The sequence below is a fragment of the Argentina anserina genome, chromosome 3 (assembly GCF_933775445.1).
Source record: "Argentina anserina chromosome 3, drPotAnse1.1, whole genome shotgun sequence".
Lineage (NCBI taxonomy): Eukaryota > Viridiplantae > Streptophyta > Magnoliopsida > Rosales > Rosaceae > Argentina > Argentina anserina.
The window spans coordinates 15,330,952-15,353,251 of NC_065874.1; the positions used below are offsets into that span (position 1 = coordinate 15,330,952).

At 38.9% G+C, this 22,300-nt stretch overlaps 1 protein-coding gene across 1 annotated transcript; it reads left to right on the forward strand.

The window, feature by feature from the left end:
- Positions 1 to 17,514: 17,514 nt before the first annotated feature.
- On the forward strand, positions 17,515 to 20,433 carry LOC126787720 (uncharacterized). Its single transcript, XM_050513618.1, has 5 exons — positions 17,515 to 17,654; positions 17,833 to 18,417; positions 18,518 to 18,697; positions 18,786 to 18,943; positions 20,014 to 20,433. Exons 1-5 carry the CDS (start codon positions 17,647 to 17,649, stop codon positions 20,235 to 20,237), a joined length of 1,155 nt encoding a protein of 384 aa, XP_050369575.1. The 5' UTR covers positions 17,515 to 17,646; the 3' UTR covers positions 20,238 to 20,433.
- The last annotated feature ends 1,867 nt before the right edge of the window (positions 20,434 to 22,300 follow it).

The window sequence follows — 22,300 nt, forward strand, 5'->3', positions numbered from 1 at the left end:
TTGAGACCCAACCAGACTGAAGATCTCTTGTAAGACTTTATAGGTTGGAAATCATCTTTCAAAAAACGAGATCTAAGCAAAATAAAGGCTGGAGAGGAAGAAGATAGCATCTCCCAACATCTCTTTATTAGAAGAGCACGATTAGCCTCAAATAGATCACGTAACCCCAAGCCTCATTTCTCTTTGGGTTTACAACAGTAACACCAAGCAACAAGAGGCATGCTTATTTTGAAAGGGTCTCGAGTCCAAAAATAATTCTTGATCCAAAATTAAAGGTCATGAAATAAACCAGCCGGCCACTCATAAATCTGAAAACTATAAACCAAAATGCCTTGAATCACTGACTGAATAAGTTGTAGCCTACCCGCTTGCGACAACAGAGAACATTTCCAAAAAGACAACTTGCATCTCACTCTATCTGCAATTGCCTGAAAATACACCCTCTTGGGACGTCCCTGAAAAATTGGGACACCAAGGTATGTGAATGGAAGAGACTTCTACTTGACACCCAAAATTTTCTAGATAACAAAGCGTGTACGGTGAGCATATTTCCCAAAAACACAAGCGATTTAGATTTATTGACTCTTCGTAAACAAAACCAGTCTTTCTGTCCTTGATTCGATTAGACAAACACAAACCGCGACGAAACATCTTTTCGTAAACATCAGTATTTAAATATAGCTGAGTCACCCAAATTGGACATTTGAGACCCGCACAATAGAAAAGCTGTACACATTGACTGTAATACGAGGACACCGATCGCCCCTCCGTTTACCTCTCTTCAACTCACCCTGCAACTTCTTTGAGTCCGATGGAAAAGTAAGTCTCTTTGAGTTCGATTCTCTTTCACTCTTTGTTTGAACTTGGAAAAGTTAGGATTTTACTTTGTCATCTGAAACCTGATATGTGATGCTGTAAAGTCAACTTTGATGGAGTCAGGTTTTTACTTTCCTGTTTTCATTTATGTTACAGTATAGTCTGATTTAGTTTAACAATAACAGAGTAGAAAACAAACAACTGGAAGAAACTGAGGATTACAATACCAAACAGCCGGTGTACTTGTCGTGGAGCCGTCCCAGAAAGGGATGGTACAAGCTCAACGTGGATGGGGCAGTCCACAAGAGGATAGGAGGAGGCGGTGTGATTCGAAACGAACACGGCCGATGGGTGGGAGGGTTTGCAGCCAATTTTGGAGAGGGCAATGTCCTTGATGCCGAGCTTTCGGCTTTACTTACAGGGTTAGAGTATGCTTGGAATTCCAAATGGTTCCCTCTTGAAGTGGAGACCGACTCGATACACGTTATACAGTTTATGGTGAATGAGGTTGAGGTGGACAATAGTCACCCTCAGTTTGACATAATTAAGAGGTGCCAAGCTTTGCTTAATCAAGACTGGAGTTGTGATTTGCATCATGTGTACCGAGAGCAGAACTGTGTGGCTGATTCTTTGGCTAGACTCGGGCTTGATATGCCGCTGGGGTGCCATTATTTTACTGATCCAGCTCCAAATTGTGTTCGAAGGCTGGCTGAGGATCAGAGGGGTTTTGCTCGGTCGCGGTTTATTACTCCTAAAGCCATGCAGTTCAGGTTCAGGGAGTTATATTCAATGATAGTTATAATTTTTTGTGATATTTTTATTTTATTTTGGTGTTATAATGACATGTTGTTGACTTCGTTGTGGTTTTGGATTTGAAGGAGAATCACGAGTCAGAGTCAGAAAAAGAAGGAGGAGGATCTAGCATCTGTGACTTTCAGATGGATAATTGAAAACTTCTCGGAGTTGAGCTTGAAGCATTATTCTGAGGTTTTCATCATCGGTGATTGTAAATGGTAATCTTCAATTATTTTCTATTATTTGACGTGCTCAAAGGTTTCTACTATGTGCCATGTTTTAGTTTTCCCCTTGTTTGGTTTGGTCAGGCGGATCCTTATTTATCCAAGGGGTAACAGCACAAATCATTTGTCAGTGTATTTGGAAGTTCCAGATTCTTCGGAATTACCTGATGGCTGGTCCAGAAATACTCAATTCAGCTTGACCATGGTTAATCAAATCAATCATTGCAAGTCATTCACAAAGGGTACTTATTCTCTCTCTCTCTCTCTCTCTCTCTCTCTCTCTCTCTCTCTCTCTCTCTCTATCTCTCTCTCTTTGTTATGTGAGTATGCCTGTACTTTTATCTTAGTTTCCTAGTCATTGAACGGTGATGCTAATATGTTGGCTGTGATGGTGTCTGTAGCATCCTTTTATCAGTATAGTATGCTTTGATTTTATTTTGGGTGATTCTAGTTGCACTTCTTAATCTACTATGTATACCTCTTTCTAATTTTGTGAGTAATTACTGCCTATTTTACCCTTCAATAAAATAACAGAAAATAAAAATTGATTGCAATTTCGAAACAGAGAAGAGCCTATTCTCCCTTTGTTCATTGTCATATCTGCAATCAAACCCTAACCTCACGATGAGATGTGTAAAAATCACAATTCAATCTTTGTATCTTTTGGTAAGTTTTCCATTGATTAAGAACCTCAATCTAATTATTTTTCCACAAATTCCTTCCATAGACTTGAGTTTCTCGAGTTGGATTTGTCTAGTTTAGATTTATTTTATGCAAGCCATTCTTGGATTGATAAAGATTGCCAAGAATCAAGATGGAACGTGTAGCTTTTGCTTGTTGTTGAATGGTGAGAGTTGAATTGATAAAGTAATTGGGTGTAAGAAGAAAATTGGGAGAAAGATTTTAATCATTCGATGAAATTATGATTGAGGGTAAAACATGAAATGAATGCGTGAAAGAGTGATTATTTGTGAGAGGTATACATAATAAATTGCAAGTTGCAATTAATATCCCCCTTTTATTTTTTTACAGTGACGCTTACTACAAAAGAGTGATTACTTGGGATTACAAATCATGATTGTCTTCTTTGGTTATTAATTTTTTGGGCGTGTGCTTTGTTATAAATAATGGTTTTCTAACCATAAACTATGAGATTTGGTTCTAAATTTGTAACGCTGTTGTGAAGATAAATTGGTTATTTATAGGTGTACTTAGTATACGCAGGAATTAAATACTTTTAGTCATATTCTATAAATGAATAGGATCCTACATCTGAAAAATGGGGCTAAGAGTTCTTGTATTTTATCATATTTAAAGGAGCACCTATACTATTTAATAAATATCAATTGAGATTTCTCCAAAAGCCATCGTAAAGCACGTTTCTTCAGGACACATTATCAAGCACGAGTCTATAACCATGAGTTTGGAGAAAAGACTAGCCAAAAGTTTTATTTCGCCACCTAGCTTCTCCGCCGCACCGCTGCAGGATTTTCTCCCAAACCAGAGTCAGTCCTGCCTCTTTGCATTATTGAACCTCCACCTTGTTAAACAATGATAAGTGTGGCTAATGGACCAACTGTACTGATATTGTCCCAACTTAACTACCTCACAGGTGTTGGGTTTTAATCACAAAAGGCCTCGGTACAATTGGGTATTATCAACCAACTCATAAGCTTTATTTTCTTTGTCACTTCTTAGATGTGTGATCTCTCCTCTCCAACACGCTCCCTCACGTGCAACCTAATTTTTAGGTCTGCACGTGACAAATTAACATCTCACATACTGGGACGAAATAAACCAAGGTACAGTAACCAATGACACTTGGTGACCATCCAATCAGAAACTCTCTGATGGTATGATAATGGCACCCAACTCGGGCCCACAACAGATTGGAGGCGTGACTGGAGAGGGTGACCATCCTTGACGAATCCCAATGAGTAAACCCACTCTGCACGCCTCCGCTTCCATATTCAGTTGCGAGTGCGCATGCCTAACAAGTTTAACTAAAGCAGCGATACTTAAGCCATTGTCATCTCTAACTACAACTTCAACACCTCCTTTACCACATGAGCTATCGTAAGCACCATCTACATTAATTTTTAGGCAACCGGTCGGAGGACATTCCCATTTCATCAAAGGCCTCTTCTACTTCTGAAACACATTAGGATGAAATTTCTGAAACTTCTCAAGGTGTCTCAGAACCCACTGTATCATGTTCATCGGTCTAGCACAACCAACCTCCCCAGCCGTGAATAATTTCTCTAGCATATCTACTAGGGTTAGACTCGGTGTCAACTGTACCGATATTGTCTCAACTTAATCACCTCACAGGTGTTGGGTTTTAATCAGAAAAAGTCTTGGTACAATTGAGTATTATCCACCCACTTATAAGCTTGATTTCTTTATCACTTCTTAAATATGGGATCTCTCCTCTCCAACACATGACTGCTACCGCCGATTTCAGCTTCTCTCCGCGTGCCGCCATCACCATAGCAACAATAGTATAGCCCTATTAGCTTTTATTGCACAACCAGATAGGAAAAATCCAATTAGAATTTCTCTGCGCTGCTGCCTTTGCCGATCCTCCACCGCTGCTGCACCGTAACAACGTCCTACTGTTGTCTCAAGTGTCTGATGCATCTCTAATATCCCCTAACCACCTCAGAAACACTAAAACCTTCTCAGTTTTAGGGCTTTCAGTTCTGGGCAAACCCGCCACCGCTGTTTTTCTAGTCTTTAACCGCCGCTGCTACCGCCATGGTCACTACTGCAACAATGCTCCAGCTCTGCTATTTGTGATACGCTCTATCAACATAGCTCAATTTTCGAAACTTTCAACCTAAAATAAGTTTTTTTTTAAGTTTCCGCTTTCCTAGATAAAGCCATTCAATTTTGATATACATATATGTTTGCATGTTTTGTTGGAATTGGAAATCGATGCTTGAATCTTTGGTTCTTGTGTCGTCATTATAAGCTTGAAGTCCCTCTATCTAATGCGGACTTGATATTAAAGACTCTTGATACTCTACCACCTGAGAAATACCACTTTAGATCGAATATGATGCTTTGGGATTTCAAAGATACATGCACCTACGAGTCCCATGTGAATACTCATGAAGAGAATGGTAACGAGTTCCTTTGCATCACTACTCAGGATTACGGTTCCACGCACATCCGTGAGAAGCTTACAGGTCTGAGATGTGGTTTGTACTTCACCTCAATATATGCCCTTGAATGCAATAGCATTGTAAGTCAAGATCTGATTGGCACCGACCTGTATCGGCCCTGGCATGACCGTTTGAGTCACCCCGATCATGGAATGATGATGCGTGTCTTAAAAACCTCACACGGTCGTCCGTTCTTCTGAACAAGAAGAGGAAAGAACCAAGTTTCGGTTCTAGGTAACACTCAAGGAATTACCAGTTCCTCAAATCCTTAAGAATCTTAATATTTCTTTTTCCAGTCTTTCTTTATCTTTTTCATGATATAAAAGAAATATAACAGCTCAATTTATTTTATTTCATTGTGTTGATTAAACTATTATAGTGTGAGTTCATATATGGGTTTGAGGTCTTATTCTACATTCCTTCTATATTTCAGTATCAATTTGATGGTTTACTTTTGTTTATGCCTGCTATACCAAGTTGTTGTAAATTAGCAACTTATTATCTACCTTTGAGAACATAAGCTTATTGTTATGTAGATTGTAGTCATGTAAAGTCATTCTTATGCAGATTGTAGTCATGTAAATGAAAGCGTTTCAACCGAACAAGCTTTGATGATTATTTTATTTTATTTTTTCTTTACCTCAGGAAGAGCTATGCTTCATAATTGATGTTTTTGTCTTCTTGATACCTTGATTTACAGGAGTTGTACACATATTCAATGTCCATGAAAGTCAATTTGGGTTCCAATCTTTAATACCTCTAATTCTTCTTCCTGACCAAAGAAATGGGTTTCTTGTGAATGATACTTGTGTCATAGAAGCCAAGGTTGGAGTCCGTAAGGCTAAAGCGAAGATTTTAGAAGACACAGGTTCTAGTATTTCTGCATCTTTAGGCAGTGGCAGCCCCAGGTGGGGGCAAGTGGGTGCAGCAGCCCCCACTCAATGCTCTGAAATTGTTTGATTTGCTCGAGCTTCTTCGTGTAATAATGTAACAGCCCAGAATTGTAAATATGTATAAACTTATTTACAAATTTATGTATGTATTTGTGTTTATATATATAGGAGAATTTTCAGGTGCGAACGTTCGTACCTTACGTAAGGTACAGATTCGCCGATTCTGACAACGACAGGCTGCAATGGTGGAGCGGACCACAACAGCTGCACTCCCCACCTCTCGGCGGTCCCATTTGTGCCGGTCAGAGCTCCATCGGCGACCCACGGCGGCCGGAATCGCGAAATCGCCGGAATCTACCCAGAAACTTGATTTTGCAGATTCCGACAGCCGTTGTTAGGGGTGGGCATAAAAAGCTATATGTTAATATATAATTATATATGTTTCTCTTGTATGATAACACTATAATTTTTATGTACAATATTTATAACGCTATAATTTGAATGATTAATTTAATTTTATAATAATTAAATTCATGGTATCGAAGCAGATGATGAAGAATATTTGGAACAATCTATATGTTAATTTCTTCTATTACAATAATTGGTACTAAAATTTTATTAATAGTAAATTAAGTATTTATTATTTAAAGTCCGAGAATGTGAGATAGACCCGATCTCATCCTAATCCCGACGGGATTGATCCCGGGTGGGACGAACTTTTAAAAACACAAATCTCGGCATAATCTCGTCTCAAACTTAATGAGTGGCACGGGACGTGGGATTAACCTCATCCCATCTCATCCCGTCCCGTGCCCACCCCTAGTTGTGGGTCGCCAATGGAGTTCCGGCCGGCACAGACGGGATCGTTGGGAGGTGGGTAATGCAGTTATGCTAGTCCGCCGCGCCGTTGCGGCATACCGTCGCTGAAATCGGGATGTCTACACCTGAAGAACCTTGTATCTTTGTTTTCTATTTTAGGTTTAGTAGGAATTTTTAGCCAAAACCATGATCCAATACCAAAAAAAAAAAACCAACCCCAAATAAGGTTTTAGAAGTAGAAGAAAAAAGGTCTACCCTCCTAAAAAAACTTTTGTTCCGAAATCTACAAGACCTCAAGGAATTCTAGCAATGCTATCAGTATCCATCACTTGATCAATATAGAGCTATCCTATGGAAACTCATCAAAGTCTATCAATTCCTGAAAAGAATTGCACGTATAGTTTACAATAGATATCACAAATAGATCATAGGAACTAATATATTGTAAAGATAAATCGATCCATAAAAATATATGCAGTGTAATTAGAAGATGTATTCCAGATTATTGCACATATAGAAAATCATAAAAGTCATAGTAATCAATAGTTCAAACAATGAAAAATAACTCTTTCCACCCCAAGTAAAAAAGCAATGCCCTTTTGCATGAAAAGGATGGACATTCTTACTAAAAGAAATCGCACTTTTGTGAAAAATTACTTGTTGCCTAGAAACCAACTCATACTCCGCAAGAATATTATTGATCTCCTCAACCTCCTCTTGTAAACATGATAAATATTTGGGTCTCCACGGAGTTAAGCTATTCTAAGGAGGATGCTTTCAGGTACTTGAGGGATAAAGATTGTAATCACACTCAAGGGTGGAGAGAAAAGACGTTGAGCTTAGCTGGAAATGAGATTCTTATCAAAGTTGTTGCTCAATCCATTTCTTCTTATGTCATGAGGTGTTTTGAGTTGCCGAAATATTTGTGTGATGATATACTAGTCTTATGGCTGGCTTTTGGTGGGGAGATGGTGAGGATCATCATAAAATTCATTAGTTGGTTTGGGATAAACTATGTTGTCCTAAATCTCAGGGTGTTCTTGGTTTCCGTAATATGCATTATTTTGATTTGGCTCTACTGGCGAAACAAAGGTGGAGGCTCTTACAGAAACCTGATTCCATTTTATCAAGAGTTCTTAAAGCAAAGTACTTCCCTAAGTGTTCTTTTTTGGAGGCTCAGTTGAAGGGTGGTCAGTCGTATACATGGAGAAGTATCGTTGCAGGCAGAGAGGTATTAAAGCAAGGGTTGTGTTTTCAAGTGAATGATGGTCAGGATATTTCAGTTTGGCAGGACTTGTGGCTGCCTATACCATTCTCTTTTAAGCTTTAATTGGCAGTGATGGAGGGCACAGAGGGACTTTTGGTCTTTGCTCTGATTGATCATGATAATAAGGTGTGGTTGGTGGATATAGGGCTAGACTTTCAGACACCGAATGCCAGAAAACCGAACCAAACTGTGCAGTTGGTGTTGGTTATCAGTTATATGCTTTCAGAAAACTGATGAAAATCGAACCGAACCAAGAATTGGGAGCTAAGGTTATAGCTTGTATTTGGTGAACATATATAATCGGGTGCTTATGCAAAGAATATATTTAGTAATAAATATATACATGCATAGATATATGATTTTGATTTTTGTATGTGTACAATCATGAATGCAGAGATCTAATGTAATGCTTGAGGGTTTTGTCAACTAGCCCTCATGTTAAGAAAAGTTTGGACGTCTAATGATGAAACTCAGGAGGTTTAATGTGTATTTTAGTTAACTTGTGTTTCAGTAAAGTACAATGTTTTTGTTTAGTTCATATTTGAGTTCTGGATTATTCATTTGGTGAATGTAACTTAATTGAAGTATTGAACTTGTAGCTTACTCCTTCACTTTTAATATTTTTATTTTCATTAGTCAAGTACGAAAAATCTATAAGGATATTAGGTTTTGTAACCAAAATGAAACCGAAACCGAACTGAATTATAAGTTAACCGAAATTGTGGTTTATATATATATTTTCATTTTCGGTTTTGAAAAATATGAAACCGAGAGTTTGGTGTCGGTTTTCAGTTAGTACTCATAAACCGAACCGTTGGCACCGAGTCTAGCCCTAGTAGATATGCTAGAGGAATTATTCACGGCTGGGGAGGTTGGTTGTGCCAGACCGATGAACATGATACAGTGGGTTCTGAGACACCTTGAGGAGTTTCAGAAATTTCATCCTAATGTGTTTCAGAAGTAGAAGAGGCCTTTGATGAAATGGGAATGTCCTCCGACCGGTTGCCTAAAAATTAATGTAGATGGTGCTTATGATAGCTCATGTGGTAAAGGAGGTGTTGAAGTTGTAGTTAGAGATGACAATGGCTTAGGTATCACTGCTTTAGTTAAACTTGTTAGGCATGCGCACTCGCAACTGAATATAGAAGCGGAGGCGTGCAGAGTGGGTTTACTCATTGGGATTCGTCAAGGATGGTCAGATATTGCATTGAGAGTGTTTCAGCCATTCTAATTGATACTCTGAACAGGAAGACGAAGGAATATTCAGAAGTAAGTCGGGTTGCCGATGATTGCAAAAGTTATTTATTAACTTTTCATTATGTTAGAGTTAGACATATCTACCGTAAAACAAACGGTGTAGCTGATAGGTTAGCTCATATTGCTTGCATGTCTCATATTGATAATGTTTGGTTAGGAGAGACTCCTGCTATCATTTAGAATGTTCTCTATGAGGGTTTATTGCATTCTAATGATGTAGCACGGGATTTTCGGTTATATGTCCCTCCCCATGTTGCAAAATTTGTCTACTATTATAAAAAATAGAATCGAACATCTACTATTATAATAAATGGAACCGAGCATGGGGATAAGCCTTTCAGCTATGCTGGGTTCCAAATCTCTTTAAAAAAACAATGAAAAATAGTGAACTCCTGTTAGAGTAACTCACGGTAAAATGTTAACTTTCCTATTCTTGCAAGCTAACTATTGGTTACGCTTATCATCTTGTACATATCAGATCTATGGTAATCCAGGACAATTGCTTTTATGGCCCTCTAGGTAGTGAAATATAAACCACTAGAAAAATCATCTTGTACATATCAAATGTTAATTTTCTCTTTTGGACTTTTTGTAAAACTTCAATTTCATAAAAATAGATAAATAAAATGTAATGGCTAAAATATATAAACACAAAATCAAGCCATATTCCTACTAAACCCAAAACAGAGAAGAAATATATATATATATATACACACACACACACACAAGCCGTTTCTAGTGTGGATTCAGCGTTTCCGGTGATGACATGCCGCAACGGCGGGGCGGACTGTGATAACCACACTCTACACTCCTGACGGTCCCGTATGTGCCGGCTGGAGCTCCATCGGCGACCCACAGCGGTCCGAATCTGCAAAATTCAAGTTTCTAAGCAGATTCTGGCGATTTCACAATTCCATCCATCGTGGGTCATCCACAGAGCTCCGACCGGCACTGATGAGACCGCCGGGATGTACGGAGTGTGGCTGTCGTGATCCGCCCCACCTTTGCAACCGCCATTGCCTGAATCGCAGAATCCACACAGTGTAGACGTCCGCAGTTAAAAAGTTTCCTATAAACACAAATACATATAGAAATTTATAAATAAGTTTATACATATTTAAAAGTCCGGGTTGTTACAAATAAGTTCCCTTTGGTTGTAATTTCTCACACCGAATAACTTTGAAATTCCTTTTTTGTTATTAGCGCACTCTTTCCACATATAATGGTATCAATGACGTTAATTTTATGAAAAATCCTGTGAGAAAGGGTGTTTTGGAAATGTAGAGAAAGGGTGTTTTGGAAATGTAGGATAGAAATTAAGAAGAAAAGAACGGGGAGCAAATGGTTGCTAATATAATAAATCCTAGATAGGATTGTAAATAGGCAATTATGCGTTTTCTTTCCGCATCATTCTTTATATGATGGATTTGCCTTTATTTGACGAAAATATACTATTTCACTGAACCCTTAATGATGTGTATGAAAGATGAACGATGTTTTAATATGAACTTTGTTTTGAGAAAAGTGATTATAAATATACAAATATTTATAGTCTGTTCTAGGAGAATTACTATTCTACCATTGTGTGTGTCTTAGCCTTATTACGTTTACTGTTAGAGATAGATTTGCATCTCTGTAATAGATTAGGACTTCGAATCCTATGGGATTGTGGTTATGTAATGCCTATATATAAGCCCCATTATCAATCAATAAACGGTTATGTTCTGTTATATTTTATTATTCTCGTTTCGTTCCTCCTCAAACACGTTATCATGCACTTTATTCTAAAGTGTCTGAGCGACAAGGCCACCACCAGAAAAATATTACCCTATCCCTGAAATCCCATTCTCCGGCAGTCTTCGCGGCATTGCCGGAAAATTTTACTCGAAACCGACACTTTTTTGTCGGAAAAGAAAAAAATCAGATATCCTAAATGCTATGGGCACCTAGAATTTTTCTTTGGGCACCCCTTCTCTTCCCCGACCACAGCAATCGACCTGTGTAGATCAACTCCTGGCCGACAACCTTAGCTCTCCTTCCCAGACACAACTCCTGGCTGCCCCTGCGCACACGGCGATCTAATGCCGCCGCCCCATGCTTGCAGATCTGACGCCCAGTTTTGCTAGACCCGACGCTGCCAAGATTCGGTAAAGACATCCAGACATCAAGATCGACCACCCCAGTCCGGCCCGGCGTCGTTTGCATCCTCCGACCGTCGTCGACCCTAGTCCGGTCTCCCCGGCACTCCGATGTGCGTTCAATCTCCAAGAGACGCCGGATCCAAACTAGTTTTGCCAAATTTCAACAACAGCCAACCCGCCTTGGATTTGGGCCTCTGGCCTGCTAAGCCCAATAACTCTTTAACTCTATTTTTTTCCTTTTCGTTTTTCTTATTGATTTATTAAATCATTTATTTGCACGTTTAGTTTCTAACTATTTTCACGTGCTCATATAGGAAAAATAATCAATTGTCATACTATTGTGATGACATACATGTCGGATATGGACGTTACTCAAGAGCAATTTATGTCATCCGTACGACGATTGAAAATGAATTCATCAAGCAGCTTCCTGCCTGACGATCTATTTGTAGAGCAATCTAATTATATGCGGTGTATTGACAGACCAACAAGTATGTTTTTCTTAAAGTTTGTGTTTTTGAACATATATATATATAAATTATCGAGCGCTATTAGCCTTCTTCATGTCTCTTTTTCGGCCTTTCTTATAACGCCGATAAGACCAAAGAGGGATATGATTCCCCTTTTTGTCAACGTTTTTCGTGTGACGGTCTTGGGGGAGTCACGTTATTATTTAAAGAGAAGAAATCGATTTCTTGTAGTCGCCTCAGTGCACCGCTGTTTTGGGTGCGATCATGAGAATCGCCAATATGCATCAATTATTTTGTGACCATATACATCACAACCCTTCTAATTCCGGTTACATACTTGAATAGTTTGAGTATTCGAAACATATACAACCCTCGTTTCTAATAGATGCGTCGCCATCGCCATTATTATTTGAATGTTTGAGTTTTCTTAAACTTATGTCTATAAACGATTATCCCAAGGTCTACGTACTCATTTATTTCAGTTGAAATTCAATACTCTGATGCAGCACTATTTGCTGACAAAAGATCCCAAGTATAGCAAATTCTATGGGACACACTTAACATGATTCAATAACCGTCTATGACGTTGTATTACTAGAGTTGACCTTGATGCATGTTCTACATCCAAGAAACACATGTAATTTTTGGCACTTGTATCTATTTATTGAGGGATTGCTATTTTTCAAGTATGACGTTGGCATTGCCATATTTCTTGCTCGACTTTAGCTTAAGTCATCTATTGGAATTAGAAGCTTGTTTGTGTTGTATTAAAGATTGGCATATTTAATAAAATTTCTCGTACTCCTTGTTTACAAGATGATCTCATGAGAATTTTATTTGCCTTGACTTATCATAAATGGTCAACTTTTGCAACTCACGTAGTTTTTAAATTGGCCGCTTTTGAGTTACATGGGGCCCCAATAGCACTACATTGTGAATTTGTGTCTTAAAATTTGGAAAATGAACGTCAGAACGTCAAATATTGACATCGTTTTAGCCTCGGACGTACCTGGTTACTGTTTTGGCGTTTTCGAAACGTTTTCCGGGGTTTTGGCCACCTTCTGGCCAATTTCCGACATTTCTGGCGGCACAATCCGGTTCCTACCGGCGTCCCCTATCGAACTTGAAGCTCCGGCCTCCTTACCGGCCGCTGCTGGCCGGTTTTCCGGTAATCGGCGTCGCTGGAGTTTTCCACGATTTTTTCGTTGTTTCTCGTCATTTTTCCGGCATATTTCCAGCAATTTTTGCTGCCCAGTCCAAATTTCACTCGGGTTTGAGTTCTTTTGACATGGTTTTCTGATTAATTTTCTCGTTTTCTCCAAGTTGTTTCATAGCTAAAACGATTTTATTATTATTGGTGACCACCCGCACCAATTGGATGGTTTTTACCACCCTAGTTGTTTAGTATTCAACTGCTCCAATACCATATTTTTCCAACTTTTAAGTTGAAGAATGTAGTTATGTTGCCATGTGATACATTCGATAGGATTAGACTATTTGTTTTCAATCCTCTTTCTGACAATGTCCTATGGGGTATTGCTTGGAATTGTTCCCCATGTCGTCGGCTCACTTAATTTATTTTGATGATGTCCCACGACGAAGTCGAGTGTTTTGCTAATTGCGTAACCACCCACATTTTTCTACGGGATAGGTAGTTGTTTTACAGATCTCGTGCGGAGATTGTGTTTTATATCTTCGTGTCTTGTTAAGTTTTACAAGGTCATACATGCCAATGATGAATTTTCATCTTGATATTTGTGTTGAGAATGGATATGAATAAATCTGTCAGATTTCATTGACAGTAGCTTTTTCAAGCTTCGACAATAGCTTTGTTAGCCTACAGACATAGTTTTGCTTGCCTGCAGCTGTAGCTTTATGTAACTCAAGATTCTTTGAATCATGGGTTCAGTTTTGCTGTCTTCTCGGTTTTGACATGATCATTTTTGGTCATTTTGAACTAGATATGATGATTCGAGTTTTTTGAAATGCATATGATCATCTATTTTTCATGTTCACGAAGCGATTGGAGGACCACCTCACCCGTGCTCTACACGAGAGGCTGTGCCATGCACCGTGAGGCCGAGCCTGCCCCTCTCGGCGGCTCCATGGCATTCAGGCCGTCGGTGGCGGCATCCCCTCCTTCACAGAAGATTGTGATGCCTCCTGTGTTTTCTAATTTCTCTATGACAATCTCTGATGCCCATCGCTCATTCTGCAAAGCTTGTTCTCTTGCTAGATTTCAAGGAAGTCCTTTATTTGCTAAGGCCTCAACCGAGAACATTTCATTCTTACAAAGTATTTAAGGTGACATTAGTGAACCATATCCAACTTAATGCGGACATTTTTTTTCGGTATTTTTATGGTATAGGTTAAGAGCATCGACACGTTGGTCACACGTCGCTTTGCTTTCCACAAAGATCGCTGCATTTGCTAAGATTTTAGCTATGATCATCATCCTAAGGGCTCACCACCTTTCACATCTTCTCAAATCTATTTGATTGGATATTGTTGGAGACTTCACCTCCACGATTTTTGATGATTTCAGTTTTCATATCTACTGGGATCGTCGTTGAACATATTGTTCCTCATCTTCATTCACTGCACGATCTAGAAAAGGCTCGGTCTTGGTTATGGGTACTAACCTACTGGTCTTTGCATGGGATATGTAATGATATTTCATGCAGCGACACTTATTCATTTCAGACCCACATCTTGTCAAGCGTTTAGTGCGTACCAGATGGTTACTGGAGATGATCCCAAAGTTCTTTTCACTAACGCCTATTTAGTTAAGTTATTTATGTGCCTCTCTTATAGTAATCTCACTGACTCTACATGAAATGATTAAGTATTTTTGTTGGTTATGATTTATGAATCACCAACACTTGTCCGCTATTTCCAATCTACAACTGTTGATCTCTATCCTGCGATTTTAGCAGACGGTCACTTTGATGAGACATACTTCTCGTTGTTAGGGGGACATATGGAATGCTCTCATTCCGGTTTTAACGCCAGAAATTGACGTGTTGTGGCACTATGTCTCATTAAGATCCCGCACTACTCAAAGTGAGCAAAAGTGAAACGCGTTATCGACCTCCAGAAAGTCAAAGATTCAATGCTCAATGACTTTACCGATATTGCGAAAGTGACGAGATTGCACATAAATGTTGTGATGTGCCGGTAAGGTTGGAACTGTCAGTATATAGGAGAATTTCATATGACCTAGTCCTAACACCGTTGGCACCATCCTTGATAGTGGGAAGGAAGCCGGTGATGGCACCATCGTACGCTATGGTGTTGTCGGCGACCGTGGTATTGCACCACAAATAAAATGCAGCAAATGCAAAGATGGACTAGTAAGGGCCATAGCTTCGGTCTTGGCTCCTACCTAGATGAGGGGGAGACCATTATTCTCTGGAATCAAAACCAGAAAGAAGTGAAGTGCGTAGGCACAAGTATTTCGCCTATCATCAAGAGATATTCTCTGAACATGTATATCAACTAAGTTTATGTGGGACGCTACAAACTCATTTTTTTGATGTTAGACAAGAATATAAATATCTCAAATTGATCGTATAAGCGTGCGCATGTTGATGGATTGATCTCTCATGATTGATGATGTATTCGCTTATGCTCTTATTCTGTTGTAAAGTATCAACGATGAGCAACTTGACCGAAGTGGAAAGAATCAATACAGACTGAACTAGACTTGTTATATTAGTCATTGTTCGTAAGTGTAATGAGAATGATGAAGTCATGCGATATTTGCAAGACTTATAATGCAAAGATTGTCTCATTATCCTAGTATTGACTACGATGAGTTATATTCTCTCGTTATGGACATAATTGTTTTCTCATACTTGATCAGAAGTAGTGTCCATGAAAACTGATTTGCAGCATATGATAGTGGTCATAGAATATCTGTAAAGGGATCTTGACACAGATATGAGAGTGCATGAATGACCTTAATTACTTGATTAAATGTCTCCAAACACGGAGAGCTTATGTAATCAGATTGCGACGTTTGAAAAAACGTAGTACAATCTGCTGCAAGAACTTATACCCATACGTGTTCATATGAAAGCCAATTTTGTACTCTCTATTCCATCTAAGTAAAGCTGATGAAGAGACTCAATGAGCTATGGATTCATACATGTAAATGTTGTTGGGACACTATTGTTTTCATATGATGTGATCAACTATGTGCTTATGCATTGTCATTGGACTTGCATTGCTCCTTTGACATGAGTTTAGTTCTACACTTAGTAAACCAACACATAATCCTATACACACCAATGCCACCAACAGCCTCAGCAATATCAACGTAACGCCTTGGTGTAGCAGTCGACACTGGTAGCGTAGAGGATGTGTATGGTTCCATCCTGGACCAAAATCATTCATTGGTCCATTCCCCCATTTCCTTTGTGAAAGACACATTGAATGTAACAAATTAAAATCTGTCCAGTTTCGTAAGTCAACTTCAACGAGACCTACAAAACAGCTCACTCAATGCAATATGGTGAATTTGGTACCGTTGGAAAGGTCTATGTGTCTACTTTTCAGGAACACCAACCATTTGTTAATAGCTATCGTATTGAGTGAGTTATGACCATTTTAGCAAAGTATGACAGGTCTGTTCGGGAATTTGCAAGTCAGTCAACTTCGACATAACACTGTGAACTGCTCCGGTCAAACTAGGTTGTGAACTTTATGTCACTGGAAAGCCACAATTGTCTACTTTTCAGAACATTTTAAGGTTCGCTGATACTATGACGAAGAAGTTATGGCATTTTAAGTGAGTGAAAGTCATTTTACCCGAGAACTGATTTTCATTGCAAACTCTTGTTTTGAGTTGTTATGCAATCTTGTTTCCTAATATCTAAGTTTGGCTATGTATAGCATGTATGATCTATGGATATGTGGTAAGATTAATGATTAATCATTAGCCCAAGACTACGTTTGAGAAGCATGTAATAAACGTTGTATACGTTGTTCTTTGTACTCCATGATTATGACACTAATCAAGGGGAGTTGTTTCGTAGACTCCAGGGGGTGTCTACCTCACATGATGCTATTAAATGTAGATGGTGTGTTGTACTGTTTTTCCCTTCGATCAAGCTTTTGTTTTTCACTCAAGAGGTTTTTATTTTGTTTGACAAGGTTTTTACCGAGGCAACGATGTGTGCACCATGCAACCTACGCATGCGACACAAGGGAGAGTGTTCCGGGAGAATTACTATTCTACCATTGTGTGTGTCTTAGCCTTATTAAGTTTCCTGTTACAGAAAGACTCTGAATCATACGAGATTGTAGTTATGTAATGCATATATATAAACTTCATTATCAATCAATAAACGGTTACGTTCTGTTTCATTACGTTGTTATTATTCACATTTCGTTCCTCCTCAAACACAATTCACATTATTCAGGTACATTCTTAAAATTTTTCGTGCGTGTAAGTTGTAACTAAAAGATAATCAATAAATTTGCTTCCGATTAAGTGATTAACACGAGGCTTCTTAAATGGAACTTTCCATTAAGCCCAAATGAGCGAGCGAAGGCCGGCAAGGCAACAACACTAGTCCTTGATTCTTAGACAAACCCGCGAAGAAACAGGGACTCCCTTACACATGAGAGCATAAATATAGCTGTCGCCAATTTGGATATATATGAGATCCGCACAATACAATGCTGCACGGTCACTGCAACCAATAATTGCACACACTGACTGAAATACGAGGACATTGATCGCCCCTCCGTTTTCCTCTCTTCAACTCACCCCGCAACCTCTTTGATTCCGATGGGAAAGTAAGTCTCTCTTGAGTTCGATTCTCTTCGTTTGAACTTTGAAAAAACTTTGGATTTTACTATGTCATCTGAAACCTCATATGGGTGATACTCGAAATTCAACTTTGATGGAGTTAGTTTTAGGTTCTTCTTTTTCGATTATGTTACTGCATTGTCTGATTTAGTTTAACAATAACAGAAAGAAAAACAAGCAACTGAAAGCAATTGAGGATTACAAGACCAAACAGCAGGTGTTCTTGTCGTGGAGCTGTCCCAGACAGGGCTGGTACAAGCTCAACGTGGATGGGACAGTCCACAAGAGGATCGGAGGAGGCGGTGTGATTCGAAACGAACACGGCCAATGGGTGGGAGGGTTTGCAGCCAATTTTGGAAAGGGCAAAGCCATTGATGCCGAGCTTTTGGCTTTACTTACGGGGTTGGAGTATGCCTGGAGTTCTGGATGGTTCCCTCTTGAAGTGGAGACCGACGCGATAAAGGCTATACAGTTTTTGGTGAATGAGGTTGAGGTGGACTGTAGTCACCCTCAGTTTGACTTGGTTAAGAGGTGCCAGGCTGTGCTTAGTCGAGACTGGAGTTGTAATCTGCGTCATGTGTATCGAGAGCAGAACTGTGTGGCTGATTCTTTGGCTAGACATGGGCTTACATTGCCGCCGGGGTGCCATTATTTTACTGATCCACCTCCGCATTGTGTTCCTGTGCTGGCTGAGGACCAGAGTGGTTTTGCTCGGCCGCGGTTTATTACTCCTAAAGCAATGCAGTACAGGTTCAGGGAGTTTATCTTCAAGGATAGTTTTAATTTTTGTGATTTTTCTATGGTGTTATGGTGACAAGTTGTTGACTTAGTTATGGTTTTACAAATTAAGGAGAATCACAAATCAGAGTACGGTAACAGGGGAGAGTCAGAAAATGAAAGAGAGTCGGGAGGAGGAGAGTCAGGAAGAGGAGGATCTAGCATCTGTGACTTTCAGATGGAAAATTGACAACTTCTCGGAGTTGAGCTTGAAGCATTACTCTGAAGTTTTCTTCATTGGTGATTTTAAATGGTATTTTCAAGTACTTCCTACTATTTAATATGCTCAAATTTTTATACTATGTGCTATGTTATAGCTTTTCCTTGCTCGGTTTGGTCAGGCGGATCCTTATTTATCCAAGGGGAAACAACACAAATCATCTTTCCGTGTATTTGGAAGTTCCTGATTCTTCGGAATTACCTGATGGGTGGTCCAGATATGCGCAATTCAGCTTAACCATGGTCAATCAAGTTAATCTCTCCAAGTCATTCACAAAGGGTACTTATTTTCTCTTTGTTTTTCTATACATGTATGCCTGTGTTTTCTCTTAGTTGTGTAGTCATTGTATTGTAGATCTAATATATTGGCGGTGGTATTGCATCCTTTATCTATCTTGTGTGTTGATTTGTCCTTCACAGTCACGCTTACTGCGAAAGAATGATTATTTGTGATTACAAATCCTGATTGCCTTCTTTAGTTATACTTTTTCTGCTTTGTTATAATTAATGGTCTTCTGACCATAAGCTTTGATATGGTTCTAAGTCTGTGATAGCAATTTTTATATTTTCACAAATGAAAGTATTGAACTATGGAATTTTGTAATTGTTTGGTCTTGACATAAGACTAATATAAATTAATGGTCTTCTGACCATAAGCTATGAGATTTGGTTCTAAATCTGTGATAGCAATTTCGTATATTTTCGCAAATGAAAATATTGAACTATGGAATTTTGTAATTGTTTGGTGTTGACATAAGACTAATTCTCCAAGGAGAACGTCGTACCTACACTGTCTCATATGAAGGAGTATCCTTTTTGGAGAAAACTCTAAAAACATCTCTTACTTTTTTCCTCAAAAAGAAATGGGAAACTTCTGTCTATTTACTTTGCTCTTATTTCATGTCCCCCTAAGACGTAAACACGCAAGAATAAACCGCTTCTCAAAATCTTTAAGTATCTTATATATTTTCTTTTTCCAGAACTTTTCTTTTATCTTTGTCTTAATAATTAATATACAAGAAAATATGACAGTTCTATTGATTCTTATTCCATTGTGCGGTTTTATTTTACATTCCTTCTCTATTCAGTGTTAATCTGACGGTTTACTTTTGATTATGAAGACTGTTGTAATAAATTGTTATAAATAAGTAACTTAGTGACAATTGACAAAAAAAAAAAAAGGAACTTAGTGACTACCTTTGAGAACAGAAGCTTGCTAAGTCATTCTTCTGCAGATTGCAGTCTTTCAACTGAACAAGCTTTGATTATTATTTTTAATTTGTTCTTTACCTCATGAAGAGCTATCCTTCGTATTTGATTTTTTTTGCTCCTTAATATCCTGATATGCAGGAGCTGTGCACGTATTCAGTATTCATGATAGTGAGTTTGGATTCCAATCCTTAGCGCCTCTAATTCTTCTCCGTGACCAAAGAAATGGGTTTCTTGTGAATGATACTTGTATCATTGAAGCCGAGGTTGGAGTCCGTAAGGCTGAAGCAAAGATTTTAGCAGACACAAGTTCCAGCATTTCTGCATCTTTAGGGGCTACTTCAGAAGAGAGAAGCAGAATTTAGAGTGAAAAAGAATCTATATGGTAAATAATAATGACTTATTGTTTATCCTCAGGATTTATGAGACATACATAATTCTTATGCTGCGATGGGACTTCGGCATATGATTGATTGATAAGATCAAAAGTACAGTAAGCCGATTTCTGCCTAGCCTCTTTGATCAAATGTAAAGCCTATTTGACACCAGTTTTTCCTTCTATATTGTTCAAGATCATACAAAATCAATAGTCCCAGAGAAGCCAAGTCTGTTTCCTGATCAAGTATATCATGATCATCAAGCACCGTGAAACCGGTTATCTCCATATGAATTCTTGACTTACCAAAGTAAACCAGTAAAACCACAAAGTTCCTTACTGACAAGCCTGCTTCAACCTCAACATCAGCCTCAGCCACCTTGCCAATGCTCACAACTTCATCCACAAGCAACCTCGTAGCTGCATAATTCGGCACCCAATTCTCCGCAATTCTCCTCAGGAGGCTCTCGAAGTCCCCTACTTGGAACAAGTAATACAGTAAATAGCAGTCGCAATAAGTTGGCTACCATATTCTCAAACATTTTCTTGACTTGCTCATATTTCAAGACCTTGCTTAATCCGAGAATCAACTAGCTAAACGCTGTCGCATTCTCTCTCAATCGGAGTCGCCTAATACAAAATGGTGAAACTAAATCTATGCATAAGGAACTAGCTAGGTAGCCGACGTAGTAATTAGCATTCGTATGAAAATGAGATGCACTGACACGAGTCATTAACTTGGCCATTGATTTGAAATTTTGTATGAGCAGTGAACGGCCACGATTGAAGTTAAGTCTCCACGCCATAACAGGAGACCAGAACCCTGCTCTTCTTCCCAAAACAGGAAATAAGTAATTAAACGAGAACTGACAGAAACCAAAGGTATCTCAAAAAACCTCCCCAAAAACAGACCAACACTTCAAAATCAAATCTCCCTGCAACTCTGCACAACCACTTCAACACGCTTTAATGGTGATGCGTGAAACCCAATCGCGTGAACAGGTGAGAGAGAGCCATTACTCTTACTCTCTTCAATACTCTTGAGGACTAGAAATTGAATTCATCAATCTTTATGTTTCAGTCTCTCTCTAATCTCAAACTATCCTCTCTGCTTTTGAGTTAGGTCACACTCGTCTCTGCTTGCTCTCTCTGCCATATTGGACTCTTCAATGGCAAGTTAACCCTCTCTCTCTCTAATGGGTCTTATTTTGTAGTTTCAATTTTATAAATTAGGAGTTTAATGATTGGAGAGTTTTCTGTTTTTCAAAAATAAGGTTTCATAGATTTTAGAGTCTGAGACTTTAAGTGTTGCTTTGTTGCATTGGGTTCAGTTAGTCATCTAAGTTTATGGGTTTTGTTTACAACAGTGTAAAATGCGAATTTGAGGAGGGTTCCTGGAGGTCTCCCCAACATGGATGGATGTGTTTGAGCCCTAAATTAGAGGGCAAGAGGTATAGACTCAATGTAGTTGGGACTGGGGTAGTGGGATGGAGTATAGCAGGAGGAGGTGTGATTAGAAATGAGAAGGGAGAATGGGTAAGAGGGTTTGCGCAAAAATTGGGAACTGGTAGAGTTATTGAGGCAAACCTTTGTGCTTTGCATAGGGGCTTGGAGCTTTCTTGGGTATCTGGGTGGTCTCCTCTTGAGGTGGAGAGTGACTCTAATCTGGTTGTAGCTCTTGTATTGAATAAATTGGTGCACAAGAACCACCGTCTGTTTCTATGTTGCACGGATACGGACACGTGTGTCCGTATTCGACACGATACGATACGCGGACACGTCAAAATCTCAAGTGTCCGACTTGGACACGTAGTGGACACGTTAATTAAATTTTATATTAATAATATAGTTTTTAAAATTAAAACTTAGTCAATCCACATTCAAACTAGACATAATTCTAGTTTTCCTGTCATCTAATTTGAATGTTGTTATCTGCAGATATTAAGTTTCTAAGTTCCAATAAATGTTCATCATTTGATAAATGTTCATCACCAGGCACCCAATTCTCGGAAACTTCCGAGGAAAACGAATGCGGTTGTGAAGGCTGGATGA